A 23,800-nucleotide genomic window follows, 5' to 3' on the forward strand; every position below is an offset into this window, starting at 1 on the left:
TCCCTCCCTCCCTCCCTTCCTTCAGTTGCTTGTCCGATATTTTAGGTACAGCAAGGAGAAAACTAACACAGCATGCAAGTGTGCCTGTAGAATGCCATCCAGGTTTTGGGTGATTTCTGCCCTCTCATTGTCTCCTCGTTCTCAGCAGAACTGAGGACTGCTTCCCGCTGGCAGGAGTTCACCAGGGACCAGCCGGGCCAAGGACTGCTCTTCCCCTGCCACTAATTAGTCTGTGGCCTAATGAGTGACCTGACTGGCTTGGCCCAAATTTCCTTTGTGCTAGGCTCTGGGGACAGTGAGAGAGATGATAATATATTGGCACATGACATTAGGTACAATTACCGAGGGCTGAGGCTTGGATATATGTCACAGAAACCCACAGGGGGCTTTGACAGGTGGAAATTTCTGGATCTGAAAATCCAGAAATTGCAGAGTCCTCTACCCCAACCCCCTCACAATGTGGAGCCATCCCCTTCTGTCTCTCTATCCCACTTTCTCATGAGTGAAGCCTCATCCTTGTGACCTGAGGTGGAACTTCAGCATTACATTCAAATAGCGGTGGCAAGGGGAGGTGAAATACGTGAGTTTGCCCCTCACTGTGTCTTTGGTGGGACTTAGTCATTCGCCACATACCTCACTGCATGGAAATCTCAAAGAAAGTGCACCATATGTTCCCAGATAAATTCAGGAAATTCTAGCTGGGTGTGATGGTGCACGCCTTTAATTGAAGTGCTTGGGTGTCAGAGGCAGGCAGATCTCAGTGAGTTCAAGGTCAGCCTGGTCTCATAGCAACAGTCACAGTTACATGGTGAGGCTCTGCAAAGAGCATGGATTTGTGGTATAGGGACCTAATAGCCACCCATGCCAAGGTATCCAACAAGCAATTCATTGTGTCCTGGTCACTAGGCCACCTGAGCACCCTGAAGCACTTAACACCAACCATCTCTTAGCCACACCACAAATCTTCCACCTCAAATCTTCCAGGCAAGTGTCTTTATGATCCCCATCTCAGTAGTGGGAAACCAGGGTAGGGAGTAATAGACATGCCATCCTGAGAGTGCTCTGCATGGAAGCCATGGAGCAGGATGTGTGACCAGTGCCTGCAGTGCCTGCAGAACTGGCTCGTCCCCACCCACTCCTAGCAGCCTTTCCCCGAGCAGGGGAGGAAGCAAGCAAGCGCTCTGAACCCCAGAGCTTCAGTCCAGCAGGAAGATGGGCTGTAACTGAATCAGCCCACTGGAACGGGGCTGCATCCAGGTGGTCCTTCATTATTATTCAGTGCTAGTGAAGCTGATGGTGGCAGCTGCCCTGGTTTGCCTTGGTCATCTCATGATCATCCTGGGATCCTTCCCTAGAGCCGGAGCCCTAGGCCCTGGTGCAATGGAAGATGAGTCAGGGGACAAGCTAGAGAAGGGGTTGGAGGGGCTGGAGGGCAGTGCAGAGAAAAAAGATATAATTTCCCCTTGCTGTGTGTCCTTGGGTCCTTCCCTGCCTCTCCCAACCTGTTCTTCAGACTGGTAGCAGGGGATGCGAGGCTGACACTATGGGAGTCACACTCAATGCCTGATCCTCGACTGGCCGTCTCAAGAGTTGTCAAATCAGGACAAGCTTGCTACCTCTTTATTCCCCGTGAACCCAAAGCCTCATCCTTGAGGACTTGTATTTTCAAACAGAATTAGGTCTTGGCTGAGACCTTTCAGGTCAGAGTTTAGAACAGATATGGCCAAACATGTCCCTTTCTCTGCTTCCTGCCAAGAAAGCCGGTGTGACCAGCGGAGTTGCCTAGGGAGCAGGGAAGAGAATGGGAAGGTAGAAGAACTTCTGACCTGAACTTAGCCATTTAATATCTTCCTCCATAATTAAAGAGTGGCCTCATGGAATGAACATGAGTGAACCTGCAGACCTGATCCCAGATAGATCCCGGGTAGATCCTTGAGTAGATCCAGGATAGATCCTGGTCCACACTGCTCTGCGAGCCTTTGCTCTCTTGGGTCTTACTTAGCTCTTCATCTTCAGCTCTGCCACCTCAGTTTCCTCTATGGCTTCCTTCACATACTTGAACACAACCTTTCCAACCCCAGGGCCCCACCCTGCTCCAGCCCTCTCCCACTGACCCTGCCTGACCCTGCCACCCCCCTTCACCCTCTAGACCTCAGCTGAGGGTCACCCAAAGGGTCCTTCAGCTCCCCAACCTCATGACTGCTTTGCTCTGAAACACAGTTCACAGTACCTCTCTGTTTGTTGCCAATCCAGCTTACTGGAGTGTTGACAACATCTGGCCAGATATTTTGTCATCTTACTCCCACTGCCTCTCACTGGCATCCTGGAGACAGCCTTCATACATCCTCAGTCACTCAGTCAATTCACAAACCCCGGGCCATGCTGGGAGTGAAGCGCTGGTCACTGCCCATTCATATCCTTGCGTTTCTGAAACCCACTGCTATCTTATAGTGAACATCCCCCCAGGAGACAGTTCTAGAACAGCTGGTCTTCCCCGAGCCCGCCTGGGGCAGCCACAGCAGTGACATCTCCTCCTTTATCAATTCCTTTCTTATTGAAAAGTAATTTCATCTGCCAGAAGATAAACCCTTTTTCAAACAATACAGCTCTATCTGGGCTCTGTGAGTTTAAGGCCAACCTGTCTCAAAACAACAACAAGGAGAACCAATTCCACATCTTTTTGTTTTTTTCTCTCATAGCCCAGATTGTCTTCAGCCTCACTGTGTAGACCTGCCCACTGTTCTTTTTCGCAGCCCCCACCCTGGCCTTTAGTCTGGTCTACTCAACCTCATAGAAATGGTCTGGACAATGTGCCGTTCCTTTGTCTTCTCCCCTGCTTGCCTTTTCCTCCCTCTCGTTCCTCTTTCCCACTTTCCTTCCTTCTCCCCTCCCTTTCTCCTCCCTCCCTCCCCCCCCCTGCCTCCTTTCCTCTCTTTGTCCCTCCCTCTCTTCCTTCCCATGTTAGAGTCTTGCTAGTAGCCCTGTGTAAACCCGTTGTGGCAAGCTAGCCTGATATTCACTATGTAGCCCAGGCTAGCCTCAAACTTGTAGCAGTCCTCCTGAGTGCCGGCATTTATAAGTAAGAGCCACCTTGCCAAGTTTGTCTGGCCTCTACTTGTTCCAAAGATATAGCCATGTTGAGCCTGAATTCATCTATGCCTTGTCTCCCATTCCACTGCTGGAGGTGGAACCCAGCCTCATGCATTCTAGACAGCGCATGAGGTCATTAATGCCCCTCCCACTTTTTTGGCTGAGTAATATTCCATTTCATGGATGTACCACATTCTCCTTATCTATTCATTAGCAGATGGGCATCTGGACCATTGATATTCTAGGAGTGTTATAAATAAAGGCTGTGAACATCCGCGTACAAGTTTTGAGTAGATATGCTTTCATTTCTCCTGGGAGAAACACCTTGTGGAAACTTTGCATTTAAATTCTTGAGGAAGTGTTAGAATCCTCTGAAGTAGCTTCTCCATTTTGTTTCCAGCAGCAGCATATGTAATCCCAGTATTTCCACATCCCTGTCAACACTCATTATTATCCATTAAAAAGGAATTGACTTCCGGGTACATGTCAGCTGGGGTGTTGTCTTTGTTAGGGCTTTACTGCTGTGAACAAACACCATGACCAAGGTAACTCTTATAAAGGACAACATTTAATTGGGGCTGGCTTATAGGTTCAGTCCAGTATCATCAAGGTGGGGGAGCATGGCAGCATCCAGGCAGGTATGGTGAGGGAGGAGCTGAGAGTTCTGCATCTTCATCTGATTGTAGCCAGGAGAAGACTGGCTTCCCGGTAGCTAGGAGGAGGATCTCAAAGCCCAAACCCACAGAGACACACTTCCTCCAAAAAGGTCATACCTCCTAATAGTGCCACTCCCTGGGCCAAGCATAGACAAACCACCGTGGATGTCATTGTGATGTTTCTTATTTTGGTGATTAATGACAGCATATTTTCCTGTGCAGGTAGCTCATGTGTAAATCTTTACAGAAACGTCCATAAAACCCCTTGGCCTGTTTAAAAAGAAACTCAGGACACAATTTGAAAGTGGAAATTTTTTCTTTAATTTTTTTAAAACTAGCATCTAAAATAGTTCCCAAGCATACTTCAGCCACATACATACACACACACACACACACACACACACACACACACACACACACACACACACACACTGGGCACTTGTCAGGTATCACTGCCCTGCATGTACCACTGTCCCGAATGCACACCGGCCACTTTGTCATTTCCTCATTCCTTGTCTCGATTCTCCATCTTGCTGGCCCTCCTCCCCTAAGCAGATCCCTTTCTGCTTTCTTGACCTTTGGAGACGGTGATTCCCGACAGCGCCACTGCATCCCACAGGCCATTATATCCTAGCCAGTGGGATTTATTTGGGATTGTCCAGGGATGTGGCTATTAAATTTTGAAAACAATCATTTGGAGCTTGGTGGAAGTACAGGGCCCTCATGCTCAGAGACATTCCCCACACAATGTCCTCTGCAAGGGATGGAGGGACTCCTCAAGCCCCACACTGCACCCCCGCAGGCCAAGCTCCCTCACATGCCTGGTCATCATCCAGAAGAAACCCCCATCCAGCCGCTGAGAGGAGCCGAGAAACCATCTACATCCTTAGTTTTAGCAAACTTCTAACACCCAGTGGACCTCGCTGGCCACTGTGCCCCTTGCTCTATAGGAATCTCAGAGCTTAGCCACCTGGACACTTAGCCAGCAGCTCCTGCAGGCAGGTCAGAATTTGCAGTCGCCACAGTGGAGTGGCTTGTCGGTGCGATGCTGGCGCAGCACCCGGGAAGCATCCATGAGAAGGTCAGTGTGTGTGAGCAGCCAGCTACCGTCACTTTTGCTCACACATTAAGAACTCATGTGTGCCATCTACCAGAGAAGGTTCTCATATCCTCTCCCTGTCCTTGTAGCCTGGAGGCCCTGGGCTGAAAGGGACAGCTGGGAAATCCAGTAGGCTTGGCGTTCTTCCTGACTTGGTCAAAGTCAGGCCTGGTTCATTCTTCACTCCAGGTAGCTACCTCCTCATCCCTGCCTCTCAAGGTGCTTCTCTCTCTTTTGTTTTTGTTTTTCGAGACAGGGTTTCCCTGTGTAGCCCTGGCTGTCTTGGAACTCACTCTGTAGACCAGGCTGGCCTTGAACTTAGAAATCCACCTGCCTCTGCCTCTCAAGTGCTAGGATTAAAGGCGTGCCCCACCACCGCCTGGCTCAAGGTGCTTCTCAAAGCTCACAATACTTGGCCACAATAGGAAAGAAAAGAGAAAAAGCAGGGATGGGGGTGGGGGGTAGGAGGGCGTGCGGGCAGGAAAAAGGGGGTATTCAGTCAGGTTTCCATTGCTTTGGCAAAATGTCTTCTAAGATAAATTAATTTAAAAACAGGAAAGAATTCCAGGAGCAGTGACACACACCTTTGATCCCAGCACTGGGTGGGGTGAAGGCAAGTGGGTCTCTGTGAGTTCAAGGCCAGCCAGAGCTATATAGTGAGACCCTGTTTTGAAAAAAGCAAAAAACCAACCAAACAAAAACCCAAAGGCTTATTTGGTTGAGGAGGCCTGGCCCCATGTTCAGTTGGCTCTCCCCTCTTAGGCTGAAAGCATGATGGGACCTCATGGTAGGCAGGAGGCAAGGCCAGAAGCCAAAGCCAGACTAATATCCCGCCCTTAATGAACTAACATCCTTCTTCCAGGCCCCTTCTTTAAAGGCTCTGCTATCTCCCAGGATTGCCACAGGCTGGTGACTAAGCTATCAACACCTCAGCTTTAGGGGGACAATGAAAATCCAAATTAAAGTAGCAAGGCAGGGGCAGAGAGGGTGGATTCTCTGTTCTACCCTACAATGCATCCTGCAGAGGCAGCAGTGAGTACCCACGGAGGAGCTGCCGGGATGTTTAAGCAGGGAGCACCCTGCACCTTAGGAAGTAGTTGAGACTGGAGCAGGGGTGATCAGTCTGTTGAGAAGGCACTCTGGGCTCTGGTGCAGCGCTGTGGTGCTCAGGTCTGACCCTTGTCTCCCTCACCACAGTGAAGGCGAATGGGATTTCTATTGGTGTGACGTCAGCTGGCTGCGGGAGAACTTTGACCACACCTACATGGATGAGCACGTGCGCATCAGCCACTTCCGGAACCACTACGAGGTGAGCCTCCAGGCCTGTGACGTGAGGATGGCTTTGAGCCATTGGCTATCTGTTGGAGTCCTTTGGACTGTTCCTGCTACTCTGAGAGTGTGAGAGTGAAGACTGGTACCAAGAGGTGGGCAGGAGGGCCAGCAAATGGCACAGCAGATAAAGGCTTTTGTGTCCAGGCCTGAGGATCCGAGTGTGATCCCCAAGACCCAGACAGACTCCCAGAGGTTGCCCTCTGACCTTCAATATTAGTGGGCTTTATCGATTAAATACCCACAATACTGGAAAAGGGAGCTAGACTTATCAGTAAGTGTTGGAGCTCTCTAGAGAGAGGGGCGCCCAGAGATGGGTATTGCTGACTCTAAGGGGGTCTGAGGCTATTCTAGGGTTCAGGTATTCCCATCTTGGTAATTCTCCCTACTCTTCCATTAGTCTTTTGTTTGCTTGTTTTTTTTTTTTTTTTTTTTTTTTTTTTTTTTTTTTTTTTTTTTTTTTTTTTTTTTTTTGGTTTTTCGAGACAGGGTTTCTCTGTGTAGCCCTGGCTGTCCTGGCACTCACTTTGTAGACCAGGCTGGCCTCGAACTCAGAAATCCGCCTGCCTCTGCCTCCCGAGTGCTGGGATTAAAGGCGTGCGCCCGGCTGCTTGTTTTGTTTTTTGAGACAGAGTCTGTCTATGGAGTCCTGGCTGTCCTAGAATTCCCTTATGTAGACTAGGCTGCCCTCAAACTCACAGAGATTCACGTGCCTCTGGGATTAAAGGTATGGGCCACTATGCCTAGATCTTCTATTGGCTTTAAGGTGTCCATGTGTCCCTTCTGTTGTGGGGATTGGATTGTCATTTATGTCCACAAACACAGAACTGGTTGAAATAGGACCCTTGGCTTGGCTCGTGAGTAGGGAAGTGACTACGAATAGGGCTTTGCTGGTTGACCAGGGTCAGAGTGGGCCAACACTCTTTTCCCTCTGTGGTGTGTGTGTGTGTGGGGGGGGGGGTCGACTCACTGCTGAGGACAAAAGCTCAGAAAGGGAATCATCGTGTCCTCAGTCATCGTGTCCCCTTTCTTTTATTTTAGCCCCTTCCCCACATAAATAAATGTAATGAAATATTTTTTTCTAAATAAAAGTGGGCAAGGCAGGGCACGGAGGGTCACCGTCTGCCCTCCCCTGCTGCCTAGCTTACCAGGAAAAACTACATGGTAAAGAACCTGAAGCGCTTCCGGAAGCACCTGGAGCGTGAGTCAGGAAAGACGGAGGCAGCCAAGTGTGACTTCTTCCCCAAAACCTTTGAGATGCCCTGTGAGTACCATCTGTTTGTGGAGGAGTTTCGCAAGAACCCCGGGATCACCTGGATCATGAAGCCTGTGAGTGCCCCTGCAGGGAGAGTCAGGGCTGAGGTCTGGGGTCCCAGGAAGGCCCAGTATCAAAACTGAACCCCTCGTGTCCCTTGGAGGCTTCGTGAAAAAGAAGCAGTTCTGTGTCGGAACTATGCCATACATGTCCTGCTTGAGCTCCTGGGCGGAGCCTGGTGTGGGGGCGTTCCCCACAACCCTCCCCGCCCCCGCAGCCCCCCACCCACCCACCCCCAGGCTCCTGCTCCCACAGAGAACCCTGGGACACTTCAGGAAACACTCTCACAGGCCCCTCCGGGGTCTGCAGCTGGACACCTGGGGAGTCCTCTTGCAGGTTCTCCTGCAGAGTTCCAAGCTGCACGGAATTTGGGAACTACTGCTTTCCAACCTTTTATTTTTAAAGAAATATTTTAGTGATCTGATGTGTATGTGTGCTTTGCCTGCATGTGTGTCTGTGTACCACTTGTGTGCATTGCCCATAGAGGCCAGAAGAAGGCATCGTATCCTCTGGAACTGGAGTTACAGACAGTTGTGAGCTGCCACGTGGGTGCTGGGAACTGAACTTGGGTCATCTGGAAGAGAAGCCAGTGCCCTTAACTGTGGAGCCATCTCTCCAGCTCCTGCCTTAGGAGATCCCCACATGAATTAGACCAGACTGCTCAGGCCCACCTGATCTGCCCAGTGACTCTGCCTTTGAACACACTCCTGGGTAAGGCGTGTGCATACTCAGGTTTGCTTATGTACTACACAGAGTCTCTCTATGTATTCCTGTCTTGTTGCTCTCTACATAGCTGCCTTGGAACTTACTATGTAGACCAGGCTGGCCTCAAACTCAGAGCAATCCATCTGCTTCTGCCTCCTGAGTGCTAGGATTAAAAGCATTGCACCCAGCTACACAGGTTTGTGAATCTGACCAGAGCTTCCTGGAGCATTGTGATGGGAAGATGTTTCCTGAACTCTTGGAAATAAGAGAAATGGCCCGCTGTTGAGCATCTAACTCCAAGCCTTTCATCTAACATGTGTATTTTATATCCAACATGTGCAGCGTCAGGGAAATCAAGTCCCATGACAGACCTGGGTCAGTACTGTCCCAGGTCACAGAACTCACTGGTGGCAGATAAAGAATTAGAATCCAGGCACTTAAGAGGCCGAGGCAGGAGAGATGTTACAAGTTTAAGGCCAGCCTAAGCTACACAGTGAATTTCAGAACAGTTTGGGCCATAGAGTGAGACTTTAGAGAGAGAGAGAAAGAGAGAATAAGAGAATAAGAGAATATAACAGGCACTTGTTCTCATTTTCTCGTTTCCCAGACAGCATGCCTCAGCTGTAGGATACACACACACACACACACACACACACACACCCCACTACCCACAGAGCCAAGGTTCCGCCTCTTAACCACAGCTGTCATGGTATTACCACTAACAAAGGCAGTGGGCAGGGAAAGGAAGAGACTTAATGTGCAATTGCTGGTTCCCAATTAGCAGACAGTGCCACTTGATGCAGCTGGGGCTGCCTGTAGCTCTCTGCTCAGCCTCTCCTCTCTGCTGCCACCAGATTGCCTCACCAGCCTATTCAGGACTCTGGGAAAGAACCAGGAGCCCAGGAGCCACCTTCCTGGGGGACATTGTGGACAGGGTAGAGAGTGTATTTCCCTCTGCACTGCCTTACCCAAGTCCATCCCCCTCCGGGCATCTGTGCTACGTAGCTACATCTTCATAAACCAATCCCAGGCCTCACTCCTCAGTTACCTGCAGAAGGCTGTGCCCTGTCACCCTACCCTCACCCTCTTCCTTAGACACAGAAAATATATGGGAGCTTTGGCAATGCCCCACCCCCATCCTGGTACTGGTCTGTAGACTCTCCTCAGGGCCCTAGGACCATCCATCTCTCAGCTTTTCTCTCTTAGGGATAAGAATAGGCCTTTGTCCACTGGGCACAGTGGCACACTCGGGAGGTAGAGGCAGGAGGATTGGGAATCCAAAGACACCCTTGGCTACAGAGTGATGACTTGAGTTTTATTGTTAGCACCCTGTGCCAACAACACTGAAGAGTTAGAGATGGGAGCGTCCCTAGGGCTGGCTGGCTGGCCAGTCCAGCCTGCACCGAGTCCCAGGTATGAATGAAAGCTCCTATCAAAAAGTAAAGCTGACGTGCTGGATGCAGCGACCTGCACCTTTGATCCCAGGCTGTGAGTTTGAAGCCAGCCTGGTCTGAATAGTTTTAGGCCAGCCAGTGCGACCGACACAGGGACCCTGTCTCAAATCGAATAAACAAGGCAAGCAGTTCCTGAGGATGACATCTGAGGTTGACCTCTGCCTTCTACACACATGTGCACATAACAGGCACAGGAACCACACCCAATACATGTAAATGCACACACAAATAACAATAAGGATCAACTAAACAAATAAATAGGCCTTTGGATCTGGCTATGGAAAGTCCAGTCTAAGGGCTGAGGATGTAGCTCAGTAGTAAAGCACTTGTCAGCCTGCCTGAGGTCCCAGGTTCAACCGTCAGTCCCACAAAACCTAAAACAAAACCAAACAGAATTTAAGTCCAGTCTACTGTAAAAGAAATCGCGCACATCCAACGTTTCTCCCATCTGCCCTTCCTCTCCAGCTCCCCTGCTGGGATGGAGGGGGGCTGGGTGGAGCCCAAACCCAGGAGCACTGCAGCTCTTTGAGTCTCTCTCAGAGTGCAAGGCATCAGGTGTGAGGGTCAGGACTGTGCCTTTCCATCAGTCTCTGTGTCCAGGAAGCTGCTCCAGACCCGAGGTTGTGGTGTCTTGGACAACCTTAGCTGCTCCCCACTCGAGGACATTTTGTTACTCTTTTGTGTCTGAATGGAGATGCTGAGACTGTCACTGAGACTGTCACTGCGTCCTGAGAGTTGACCTGCTTGGGAATAAGGACTGAGAGGGATCACACTCGTACAAAACCGAAGTTATAATGGCTTCCAATGTGGCCCTGCGGGTAGTATGCCAAGACCATGGGTTCAATCCCAGCACCAGACTCTACCTCAAGCTGGTGGCAGAACTCAGCAGCAGCATCTACACAGCTCTGGTTGTGCAGCCGTGAAAAGTTCAAGGGTGAGAAGCAGACATGGAGGCTCTCATCGGGGTTCTAGAAGGTCATAAAAATCAGTAAGTGTGCAGCAGAGTAGGATTGCCTGCAGAAAGCCCCAAGAAGCCATGGGTGAAGGTGTGAAGGGGAAGCCCAAGGTGTAATGGAGACTCCAGTGCATTGAAGATGCTGTGGCCGTAGCATGTCTGCCAGGGAAAGCCACAAGTGCAGAGTGGAACTGTTCCGAGGGGAAGGCTGTGCTGCAGATGGCAGAGCTGGGGGGACGGGGCTGTGCAAGATCCTATCAGCCCCACGTGCTGCCCTGGAGTGACAGGACTGGAATCCTCCCTGTTGTTTCAATCTCACTGTGGACTTTGCTTGCTATGCCCTATTCCTCCCTTTTGAAATGATAATATAATTTTTCTATGTCATTGTGTATTAGAGGGTATGTAACTTCTGTTTTTAGTGTACAAAGGCTCATAGTTAGTAAATTGCCTTGAATCTTGGAAGAGACCTTGGACTAAGGACTTTTGGTTGTTTTTTTTTGTTTGTTTGTTTGTTTTAGACAGGGTCTCACTATATAGACCAGGCTAGACTTAAAGCTCAAAGAGATCAGCCTGTCCCTGCCTACTGAGTACTGAGATTAGAGTCGTGTGCCACTGTGAGTGCCTCTGAATTTAGGACCTTTTGTTCTGTTTTGTTTTGTTTTGTTAAAACAGGGAGGGTCTGTCTCTATGTAGCTCTGTGTGTCCTGGAATTAACTATGTATATCAGGGTAGCCTTAAACTCACAGAGATTTGCCTGCCTCTGCCTCCCGTGGGCTGGAATTTATAAGTGTGAGCCACCATGCCTTGATTGGATTTATGATTTTTGAATAGAAATTTTAGGTGTTAGGTAGGGGGTTAAAGTCAGAATGTGTGCATTCCACGTTGGGACGGCCATGACTCTGTGAGGCCGGGGGCAGAATGTTGTGGTTTAAGGTGATGTGTTTATGTATCACGTTGGCAACACTGAGACTTGTGATAACACATTGTTAGCTTCATTGGATTAATAAACACCTACAAAATTAATGAGGTGTGTCCTTGGGGGTGTCTCAGAGGGCGCTTCCAGAGAGGGCTAGTTGAATAGAGAAGATCCATCATGGATGGAGATGGTAGCTTCCCATGGGCTGGGCTCACAGACTAAATAAAAGGAGAGACAGGAAGGATTCACTTTGCTCTGCTTCCTGCACTGCCCAGAAGTGAGCAAGCCACCTGCTGCCAGGCCTTCCGAGTCTGCACCTCGCCTGGTGCACCTTGCCTGGTGGACCACAGCTCAGAGGAGCAGGGAGGAAGAATGCTCTGTACCTACTGGGTGAGTGCCAGAGAAAAGATGCCTCAGGGGCCCCTGCTCAGTAGCCCAGATAACTAAAGGCCTGAACTGGCACAGGAAGCCAAAGTTGGTCTCAGAGGCCACAGAAGCCCAGCCAGACAGCAGATCTTAGTTCTCTACAGGCTTCGCTGGGAAACCTTAGACTTCTAAGTGACAGATGCAGCATAGACCGTGGGGATGGTCTGTAGCTCTGCCATCCAGTGCGCGCTTAGCAAAAGTGAGATCCTGGGTTTGATCCTCAGCAACACACACACACACACACACACACACACACCCCACATGCATTCACACATGTACCAATATACCTTTTGATGATTGTTTAACGGCAGTACCAATGGACTGTGGGCTGTGGAGAGAGTAGTGAGTCTGCTGACGATGTTTCTGTACAAGGCCAGGCAGGTGAACATCTTAGGCGGCAGAAACACCACAGGATATCAAAGATTCCCCCAGCCCCCTTGCTTCTGGGGGAGGGACATGAATTACCCATGGCAGGGTGCAGTAAAGGCAGATTGATTCCAGTATTAGCCGAAGCAAAACCTAATTAGGAAGGCAAATTGATTTCCAAAAAAAGCATCGGATGATATGTTCCAGGACTGGCCGAGATGGTTTTTTAATTGTCTGTCCTTCTGCATTATTCATGCAAATGTACGTCTTTGTAGCAAAGCCCAACTCACTTTCCTCCTCCAGCCCCATGGGGGTTGAATGGCTAGTCTTCTGGGCAGAGATGGGGGCCCATGGGGACATGGACCCTGAGCTGAGCTCTGCCTTTCCCCTACCCCCACCCCGCCACCAGGTTGCCCGATCTCAGGGGAAGGGCATATTTCTCTTCCGGAGACTGAAAGACATCATGGACTGGAGGAAGGTGAGGCCACCTTTTTCCCTCACAAGCCTCACCCTCCAGGAGGAGGCCATACCTTCCTTCCCCCAGAACTCATAGGGCTGTCTGTCAAGGTTGCCCACAAGAGTACCAGCTCTGGGTTCAAATCCTGACCTCACCCCACCCTTCTTAGTGCCTGCTGAGGATCTGATGTGCTGATGAACAGGACCCTCATTAACAGCTGTGCTCTTAGAGATATGATCAGGGCCTTGTGAACCCTGGAGGTGACAGTGGTGCTGGGTGTGGGGAGCAGGAGGACTCAACTCCCAGGGGAGACAAGCGAGTGCTTACCAAATATCTCTTGCCGCATGCACGTCCCAATGTATCTCTTGCACCTACCTGGCAGGGCACTTCGGGGAAGAAACCCACCGGAGTGGAGACGCAGCCTGCTCGTGCCAACATGAATCCCTCAGGCAGCCATGTGAGTAGAAGTAGTGAGAAGGGCCCAGGAAGGAGAGGCCTGGCTGCCCCAGTGGGCGCCATGGCTGGGCAGGAGCAGGCTCTGCCCTGAGGACTAGAAGCCCCTAGTCCAAGCACTGACCACTGTGAGGCTGTGAGTCCAGGGTGTCTGTGACTCTGGGCTTTGGTCTTGGCTCTTCATGAGGTCACTGAGATGGGGTCCAGGGGTAACAGGGAGGGCTGTGCCTGTGAGTGTTGCTGTCCCCTGAGCTGTTGGGTAGGAGGGGAAAGAGACAGCTGAGCTCTGATGTCCTCTAAGGCAGCCCTGCTAGAACTTCTACAGCCATGGCAGGAGCTCTTCCAGGCTAAGCGCTGGACTAACAAAGAGAATTGATCAACCTCCCTCCCTCCCTCTCTCCATTCCTCCCTCCCTTCTCTCTCTACCTTGCCCTGTGACAGCCACAGAACCCAGAGCCTTGCATATTGGAGGGCAAGTGAACTGCCACTAAACTCACCAGAGAGCTAAACTTTTGAAATTTCATTTCCTCTGAGACCTGAGAGGGTGTGGTTCAGCAGACTGCCAGTCCATCTGTGCAATACTCCCTCCCCCTTTATCTCCACCTCCTCTGCCAATGGATTGATTAAACTGTATAGAACACAGAATTTAGCATTTTAATCATTTGCATGCACGTGGCGGGGCATAGACTGAGCATCTTCCCCAGTTACTTTAGAGGCAGGACCTCTCAGGGAACCTGAAGCTCACCTCTTCAACTAGGCTGAGTGACCAGCGAGCCCTACGGATCCTATTATCTTTGCCTCCCTGGTGCTGGGATTACATGGCTGCTTTTCAGTGGGTGCTGGGGATATCTACACTGGGGTCCCCATGTGTGTGTGTCCAGCTGTACACTGACTGAGCCCCACCTTGACCATTTTTCAGTGTTCAGTTCTGAAGTACTAGGGGCATTCATATTGCGCACTTGTTAGGAAACCCCATGGCCAGAGTGTTTGCACCACCTCAAATCAAAACTACATATCCCATACTGACCTCCACAATCCTCCTGCTTTCTGCTGGTAGGCATTGGACTATGCAGGTGACTCCGGGTGGTGGGTCCTTTTGTTGTTGGCTTATCTCATGCAGCCACTGGCTTCAGGTTTTGTTCATGTCGCAGCATGTAGTATCCATGTGGATGCAAATGTCAATGTCCACATGTGGCCTTTTGAGGCAGCCCGGGTCTAAAGTATAATGTAGGCTCTGGTGTTGAACTACGTATGGCTCCACACCCCTGCTGAACCTCTGGCCAGCTGTGTGACTTCAGACAAGTCATCCCACCTCTCTGTGCTTCAGGTGCGCATGTGTAAATGGAAATTGCATTAGTTCCTACCTTAGAGACTCGATGTAAAAGGATCCAATCAGAGATCCCAGGGAGAGTGCCCGACCTGGCACCCAGGACACAGGGCACTCTTGGTGGTTACTATTTGGTGTTCTCACAACCAGGACACAAGGAGTTCTGATGATCAGAAAGATGACCTCCCGGTGGAGAACTACGTGGCTCAGCGTTACGTGGAAAACCCCTACTTAATAGGAGGTGAGATGGCTGTGTCATCCCCCACCCTCTGAACAGTGAGGCAACAGGGCAGTCAGCAAGGGCTTGACCTGTCATCAGGCCTGAAATGACACAGAAACAGAGACTTGTTCCGTATGCTCCTACCTGTAGCTGTGACTCTGCAATGACCCCAGCTTACTCTGCTCTTCCCACTCCCACTGGGTTCCAGAACATTCTCCTTGGAAAGCCAGTTCATGCACGCATGCTTTCATCCAGTGAAACATTTACAGAGAGCCTCCTTGGTGCCAACCACCATCCTGGGCTGCATTCTAAGAGCTTGTGTTCCATATGAGCAGACAGAAGCAAGCCACCGAAGGAGTCTTACTGCAGCCAAGCTAATGACACTTGCCTCTCTCATAATGCCCTCCTCGTCCTCTGGCAGTGACCTTTGTAGGGTCTCTTCTCTTTTTCCCTCCCCCATCGATTTGGTGTCCCCAGCCAAGTCTCTTGGGACTCTTCTAGCAACTCTGTGCCAGTGTGCCTCAGATTTGAAACTGTGCCCAAGGCTGGCCTGCCCTACATCTTCTCCACCTGAGCCATGGCCTCTCCTCTCCCAGGTTACTAAGCTAGGATCTGGGAAGTGTCTGGGTGTATCTGGTGCTTTCTGGCCACTGTCTTTTACTCTTTTTAAAAATTGTGTTTATTATTCTAATTATATGTAGGTGCCCATGTCTGTGCGTGAGTATGTGCAGGTGCCTGCGGGGGGCTAGAGGCATCTGCTCTCTTGGAGCTGCAGTTAGGTGTAAGCCACCTGATGGGTGTGCAGAGCACTGAACTCGGGCCCTGTGGGAGAGCAGAACACACTCGTAACCACGGAGCCGTCTCTCCAGCCCCACTTCTACTGATCGTCGCCAAGCTCAAATCATCTTAAAGCTGTCTGTCTGGCCACCTCTCTCTCCTCCGTTCCATTCCTAGCTGCTGTGGTCTCCCCACCTGGATGGCTGTAATGGCCTCACTGGTGTATCACTACCCCAGCCCCTTAGACGCCACACCAACCCAGCATTGAGGAGCATCGACTCTTGCCAGTGGCTTTTTATAGTTTGTAGAACAAATCCCAAAGACTGCTTGGAGACTTGGCCCTGTCTACAACACTGCCCTCGTCTGCACATGGCCTGGACCCTGCCACCTGCCTCGGTTTTCTTTCTTTCCCCTCCCCTGAGCTTACAACCTTTGCCCATCTGGGTCAAGGTCCAGCCAGAAGGCCTCACCCAGCCTGGGCTGGGCCTACACCTGTCTATGTATCTATCCATCAGTCTCTACCTCTCATAGGGCCTTCCTTGGCCACTAAGCCTCCAGCTTTGCCCCAACACTGCCCCACCCAACCATCTCCCTGTGCCCTGTGTAGCTATGCTTGGCACCTCAAACTGGCAGATCCCTGTCTGTCTGACCATCTCCTGATATGGTCTGAAACCTAGCCTACTGTCTGACAGCCAGTCAGTATCCTTTACACGAATCAATTCTTTCCCATAGGCCGCAAGTTTGACCTGCGCGTCTACGTGCTGGTGATGTCGGTGAGTCTCTCAGGCTGGGCCTCCTGTGAGCCTAGGGGCATGGAGGGACAAGGCTGTTGAGGGGCATGTCCCCAGTGTTACATCCTAGCTGCCCATGTCTGCAGCTGCATTCCTCCCATCTCTCATTCAGTCCTTCAGGAGACCATAGCAAACATGTAGTGAGCACCTACTGAGCACCAGGCCCCAGCCATTGTAACAACCCAGTGATGTCCTCTGTTATTAGCCACGTTTTACAGATGAGAATGGAAGCAGAGAGGTTAACCCAGAGTGCTTGGGAGGCTGAAGTAGGAGGATCTCGAGCTTAAGGCCAGCCTGGTCTCCATAGTGAGTTCTGTGCCCATTACGTAGGGAGATCCTGTCTCAAACAAGTAAAAGCAAAAACAGATGCAGAGAGGTTGAATGATTTGCCCAAGGTCACACAGCAGGTAAAGAGCTGAACTGGGATTCAAATCCAGCTGAACTCTAGAGGCTGCTGCAGCCTCTCACCCATTTATCATTCATTCATTCATTCATTCACTCATTCATTCACTCACTCACCATGTGTTCAGACCTTCCTGCTGTACACACCACTCCACACTGTCTCAGGCTCAGCCCATCCTTTAGGACCTTAGGTCCTGCTGGGGGTGTCATGTGTGGTAGTAGACCCATCGTTAGGGCAGGAAGGGATGGAGTCACAGGGTGGGAGTAGAGGGAATGAGGCCACTATTGAGAGCAGGCAGGGCCTCCAGGGTAGAGGTAAGGCAGGTGAGACAATCAGTGCCATGGAAACACTCTGAGCTTCGTTTTCCTTTTCTCTTCCCTCATCCCCCACAGTACATCCCTCTGCGGGCATGGCTGTACCGTGATGGCTTTGCCAGGTTCTCCAACACTCGATTCACACTGAATAGCATCGATGACCACTGTATCCTCCCAGTGGTACTCCTCCTGGTCCTCATTCCCCTCCTTTAGCCAGCTCCCCACCCTCACCCCCCATCCCCCTCCCCGAAAACTTCACCACCAGAAGGATACTTGCCAGGTCCCCTAGACAGGAGAGCCCAGCCCTTTCTCTCTGGGGGTTTCCAGGCTCTCAGGAAGTGGATCTGCTCAGGGTAGCACCCCTCAGATGTCCCTGAGTGATGGTGGCCTTCATGGGTACCCATTGTTGGGGTTTACCCACGGTCACAGGAGCAGACAGGTTGAGCTGTGCAGAACCCCTGCACCCTTCTCCCGCATCTTCCCAGGGCTCAGCTTCCTCGTTCACTCAAACACAGTTCCTTCTTCACCATCCGACTGGCAGAAGCCAAAGCTCAGATACCACACTGCCCTGGCAAAGCTGCAGGTGAAGGGTGGTGTGTGTGTGACTGGCAGGATTGTAAGGCAGTACAACCCCTGAAGGAGCTGAGGAATAGCTGTCAAGAGCCAGACACATATGAGCCAGCAAGCCCCTTTGGTGTGCATGCACACAACATGGGACGGAATAAGCTTAAAGACTGCCTATGGCGTGCCCATGATGGAGAGAGAGCAAAACCTAGGAAACAAGACAAGAGGAGCATTTGTACAGTGGAGTACTATGCAGTTGTTAGGTGGGATGCTGGAACCTGCTCTAGTGGAGTACTATATGGCTGTTAGGTGGGATGCTGGAGCCTGCTCTAGATACTGATGGAAAACAGTCTCTAAGAAAAAAATACAACAGCGAAAGGGATACTCCCATTCAGGCCAAACTATGTCTATGTTTTCTGTACTAATGCATAGACATCTCTGGAATGTTAGACAAGAAACTGAATCAGGGCTGGGAGTGTGGCTCAGTGGTAGAGCCCTTGCCTTATAAGCAAGGCCACAGATTTGATCCCAGCCCTGGGGGGGGAAAAAAAGGAAGGGAAGAAAAACTAGACATAGAAACTGTCTTAGGGAGGAAAAGTGAGTGGAAAGGAGATTATATACATATATACACACATACACATACATACACACGTGTGCGTGTTACATTTTTACTTTTGAGCCAGGTTAATATATGGTCTACAAAACATATACATTTTTTTTTGTAAATCAAAAAGAGTGGGTATGATAGAGTAAATACTTTACTGGGTATGTAAATAAAAAAGATTTGACACATGGCACAAGCCTGTAATCTTAACATGTTAGGGGTTGGAACAGGAGGATATGACTTTGGGGCCACTCAGGGCTTTAGTGTGAGACCCTGTGTTTAAAAAAAAAATTCAGGACTTTGCTAGTGGATTGCTTTCCCAGCATGCACAAAGCTCTGGTCTGCTCCTCCATCACCCCAAACAGACCTTGAAGGCACAAGCTTGCGATCCCAGCACTTGGAAGGTAGAGGCAGAAGGCTCAGTAGTTCAAGGCCATTCTCAGCTATAGAGTGAGTTGGGGCCAGCATCAATCTGGTTTTTCGAGACAAGGTTTCTCTGTGTAGCCCTGGCTGTCCTGGAACTCACTCTGTAGACCAGGCTGGCCTCGAACTCAGAAATCCGCCTGCCTCTGCCTCCCAAGTGCTGGGGTTAAAGGCGTGGACCACCACTGCCCAGTCAAATAGCCAAATAGGCAGTTTTTGTTTTGGATTTGAATGTTTAGGCCTGCTCTTCAAAGGAGAGGGAGGAACAATCCAGGCCTACTGGGAGGAGAAGCCAACTGGCAGGACTTCCTGCCGTGGGGTCGGGGGTCAGGGCAGCACTCTAAGCAGACATTCCAACCCGGCTTTGGGCCAGCCTCCTCTCTCTGTCACTCTTTCATCTTTCATTTTAAGGATGTGCCTGAAGTAACACACTTGCATTGCCTGCCCCTAAGACAGGGTGTGGGTCCTCCTACACACAAAATCATCACAAGCTATTTTCCTTGTTTCGCCCTACCAGTATGTTAATTCTATCCTGCAGTTCTAACAAGCATTTGCCACATGCATGCCATCAACTTTATTTAGTTTGTTTGTTCTGCTGCCTTTAATTTTAGTAAAGTTAAGTAACACACGCCAAAGACACAGAGAGCGCTGTCTGCCAGAGCGCCCCTTCAGTGGATGCCACTCCAGCCTGCTGGCCCAGCCCCGTGTATCCTGAGGACACACTGAACAAGCAGCGCCCTTCCAGGACCCCAGCCAGGCTCCACTCACTAAATATGTACACTAAGAGACTGCACCACGCTTGTAAATGGTTTTCAATTTCTTAAAATACACAGAAAAGACTACCGAGGCTCCCTACATGTCTGGGGTCTCCCCTGGCTGGGAGCGCCCCTGCTCCACTAGGCTGGCTGCCAGTCCTACTGATGCAGTCTCTCCTCCTCAGTGCTGGGACTGTGAGCACAAGCCACTGTGTCCAGAGCTGGTTGGTTGGTTGGTTGGTTGGTTGGTTGCCTTTTAAGATGGGGGTTCACCATGTAGCCCTGGATGGCCTAATACTCAACTTGTAGACCAGGCTGGCCCTGAACTCACAGAGAGTTACCAGCCTGAGTGCTGGAATTAAACATAAGTGCCATCCTGACTGGCCATTCCTAGAACTTTTTTCCCCTATGGCTTCTGGACATCAAACTCAGGGAGGCAAGCACTTCGTGACTGAGCTATTGCCCCACCCTAAACATATCAATCTTTAAATTGATATGTTTAAAAATATTTAAATAATATTTTTTTGGTCACAAACCAAGAAATGCAATGACCTTAACTTTGGTAGATGTAATATATAGTTCACATGCAACAATTCAAGCATATATACACGTATAGACACAAATAGGACACACTCACACCTGAGTGCTGGGGGCTGAGTTCTAAGACGGGAGCGGCATGGTGTTGACTCTCCGCTGAGCAGGTGGAGGTGCTGAGATGCAGAACACCCTGACAAGAAGGTGTCTAAAGGAGACAGGGGCCGTGTGGGAGACTGATATGCTAACAACCCCATTTCCACTCTTTTCCCCCCAAAGAGATAATACATTTTACATTTATTGCTAGATATGTTAAAATATACTGTCTCCCTAGGACTTATTTATCCTTTATTTTTGAGCTTATAACTATGCCGGTTTCCCCTTCCCTTCCCTCCCTCCGAATCCTCCCACAGAGCCCCGCCCCCTGCTCTTTCTCCAATTCATGACTGCTTTTTTCCGTTAATTGCTGTTACTGATTTCCACTCTTTAAAAGCTTGTTTTATTTAGGAAGCAATGTAAAAGGCCACTCATCAGTCATTAACTTATTAACTTTGAAAACAGAGAATCCAGAACTGGGGAGGAAAAAAACGCTCACTCTAACAAAAATAACAAAATGGCCTGAGGCAGTGTTCACCAGGTAAAGGTGTGGGGAACACCACACACACACTAATAATAATAATAACAATTATTTTATTTTTATAAGATTACTAGCACACAAAAGATTTTGATTTTTGATAAAAATCCACTGTATCTATTTCTTCAGTTGTTTGTGTCATAGCTAAGGGACTCCGCCCAACTGAAGTGACAATGATTTAAGGGACTCTGCCCAACTGAAGTGACAATGACTTACCCCTGAGTGCTCTTTTAAGAATTTTTAGTTTTGTCTCTTGCAAGAAAATTTTGCAATGTGTTCGAAGTTGATTTTGTCTGTAGTGTGAGGAAGGGGGTTGCTCTGTGCATCTCCTTAGGTGGTACAGGCAGTTTTGCACTTGGTTGCCCGGTGCTCCTGCCCTGTTGTGGGTAGGATGCCCATCTTTCTGTGATTTACCTTGGGATCTTTTTGGAAAGCATTTAGCACAAACAGAAGGGCCCTTTTCCTGTTCCGTGGTTGGCCATGTATTCTTTCTTCCAAAACAGAGAATTAAAAACAAACCTCACAGATAAACATGAGAAAGAAAGAAAGAAAGAAAGAAAGAAAGAAAGAAAGAAAGAAAGAAAGAAAGAAAGAAAGAAAGAAAGGAAAGGAAGAAGGAAAGAAAGAAAAAAGAACCTTTGAAGAAGTCTAAAGATGACAACTAGGAAATTCACATGAACAGGTTTCTCATCTTCCAGGAGGCTGGAACTGCCCTGCCCTGCTCCATGTGCCAAGGACAGGCAGAAATGTACTGCAGGGGAATTAGACTCAGGCAAGGGACCAGGCATCTCCCCCTCCCCAGCCCACAAATATTCTAATTAGGTCCTGGGATGTTGGGTCATCTCATGCGATTTGGGGATCCACAATGCATAGTCCTGGGGGAGAGGTGCCCAGGAAGGGGTTCTGAGTGGCTGTGCCTGTTCTTTCCGAGTCTCACCCACCCATGACATGGGGATTATCCAGGAGCAAATGAGATGGTGCTGGAGTATTTTGTGGGGTACCCAAACGGCACTCCATCTAGTCCCTCAAATAGCCTCGGGAAGCCATTGTGTGTGGTTGGGTGCTCCCAGCCAACAGGCTGGTATCTTAGGTTTCTATTGCTGTGATGAAACACCATGACCAAAGGCAAATTGGGGAGGAAAGGTCTTACTTGGTCTAAACTTCCACGCTGTGATCCATCACCAAATGAAGTCAGGACAGGAACCTGGAGGCAGGAGCTGATGCAGAGGCCATGGGAGGATGCTGCTTACTGGCTTGCTCTCCATGGCTTGCTCCGCCTGCTTTCTTACAGAACCCAGGACCACCAGCCCAGAGATGGAAGCACCCACAATGGGCTGGGCTCTCCTCCATTGATCACTAAGAAACTGCCCAACAGCTGGATGTTATGGAGGCATTTTCTCCATTGAGGTTCCCTTCTTGCAGATAACTCTTAGCTTTTCTCAAGCTGACATAAGACTAGCCAGAACACCTGGTAAACAGGCTCACCTGGATCCTTCAGGAATCCACAGCCCCTAAGATGCATCTAGAATTTGCACCCAGGCCCATCTCACTGCAAAGCCCATGTATGTGAACTTTGGCTGGTTTTTGTCTTGCTTTTGTCTTGCTTTTGTTTTGTTTTGTTTTGTTTTGTTTTGTTTTGTTTTTGCTTTCCTTGTCAACTCTCAAGCCAGGGTCTCAGTTCAGTCCTTGGGGCAGCAGGGGCTATGGCTGCCCCTCTCTGTCCACACTAGCCCTTAACCACCAACCTCTGCCAGATGTTCACCTCACCAATGTTGCTGTGCAGAAGACATCGCCCGACTACTACCTAAAAAAGGTGAGGAAACTGCGCACCTTCCCTCTCCTGGGCCAAGTGGGGAGGGACAAGCAGAGCGACATGGAACCCAAGATAGACCACAAGTTACCAGAGAGGGAAGGATCACCCTTTCCCATCTGCAGCGCTAAGGCAAGGCTACAGTGGGGAGCCACTTGGCATGAACCTCAATATTTGAATGTCAAATTAATGTACCTCCTAAACAAAATGTGATCTATCCTCATATCTTAGATGTCCCTTACTGGTCAACCAACCTATCAGCCAGTGTATTAAACAGATATTCTGCCTATCAATCATCAATCTAGCTATAAATCTCTATCTATCTATCTATCTATCTATCTATCTATCTATCTATCTATCTATCTATCTATCTATCTATCTACCTACCTATCTATCTATCATCTGTTTATCATATCTACCTACCATCAATCCATATGATAGCCTGAAAGTCAGTACAGCTATAGAATTCTCAGACTTCTCAGCGTTAAGGGCCATGCCAGGGGCGTGGATGAGTTCACACTCATCTCACATAATCCTAGGGACAGAAGCATACTGGTTGCTTTCTACCCTAAGAGGGCACCATTGAAGGCTACCAGGAGAAGCCGCCTGTATAGGCCATGGGCCAGAGACAGCCTGTCTTCTTAGCTATGTAACTATTCACTCCAGAGAGAGGGGCATACCCAAATTTCCTAACCCCAGGGCTCAGGTGGAGCCCTCCTGCCAGGCTGGAGGGACCGTATGCATGGGTTCATTCAAGAACCATCAGGTAGGCTCCAGTGAACTTGGCCCCTCTCCCAACCCAACTCCCTGGGCCTCAGGGTTGCAAGTGGATGCTCCAGCGCTTCAGGCAGTACCTGGCTTCCAAGCATGGTCCTAAGGCCGTGGAGACACTCTTCAGTGACATGGACAATATCTTCATCAAGAGCCTGCAGAGCGTGCAGAAGGTGATCATCAGTGATAAGCACTGCTTTGAGCTCTATGGCTATGACATCCTCATTGACCAGGATCTCAAGCCGTAAGTGGGCAGTGGCCCAGAGAGCCGGGGTGGGGTGGGGGTCATGATTGGCTACACACTCCAGTGTAGACCACCATGGTTTGAAACCCAGTTCTGCATGTCTGTATAAATTCAGACATGCTTCCTTTTCCTGTGCCTCAGTTTACCAGTGTGCAAATTGGGTTTGACTATGTCTTTAAGGAATTGTTAAGGATAAATGAGATCTAATTGGTGCAGGCCTCTTCCAAAGGGATCTCTACCAATTTTTAACTGAATCTATGTTGTAAGACCTTTCTTGAGGAGTCTTATTTCTATTCACAGATAGGCCATGATAAACCAGGGAAGGGGGGTGCAGGGTGTGTGTGTGAGAGAGTGAGCAAGAGACAGAGAGACAGAAAGAGACAGAGACAGAGAAACGGGGGGGGGGGG

General features: G+C 49.7%; 1 protein-coding gene across 2 annotated transcripts in view; it reads left to right on the top strand.

Moving 5' to 3' along the window:
* The window catches only part of Ttll9 (tubulin tyrosine ligase like 9), a 44,294-nt gene that overhangs the window by 13,805 nt on the left and 6,689 nt on the right, over positions 1-23,800 (top strand). For both annotated transcript variants that reach the window (XM_021156838.1, XM_029474733.1), the window contains 9 exons: positions 6,043-6,154; positions 7,318-7,503; positions 12,721-12,789; positions 13,151-13,225; positions 14,699-14,789; positions 16,278-16,318; positions 17,132-17,219; positions 22,322-22,380; positions 23,196-23,392. In XM_021156838.1, coding sequence (XP_021012497.1) covers positions 6,043-6,154; positions 7,318-7,503; positions 12,721-12,789; positions 13,151-13,225; positions 14,699-14,789; positions 16,278-16,318; positions 17,132-17,219; positions 22,322-22,380; positions 23,196-23,392 — 918 coding nt within the window. The remainder of the gene's footprint in view (positions 1-6,042; positions 6,155-7,317; positions 7,504-12,720; positions 12,790-13,150; positions 13,226-14,698; positions 14,790-16,277; positions 16,319-17,131; positions 17,220-22,321; positions 22,381-23,195; positions 23,393-23,800) is intronic.

This window comes from Mus caroli, chromosome 2, assembly GCF_900094665.2.
Source record: "Mus caroli chromosome 2, CAROLI_EIJ_v1.1, whole genome shotgun sequence".
In the NCBI taxonomy this organism is placed as follows: domain Eukaryota; kingdom Metazoa; phylum Chordata; class Mammalia; order Rodentia; family Muridae; genus Mus; species Mus caroli.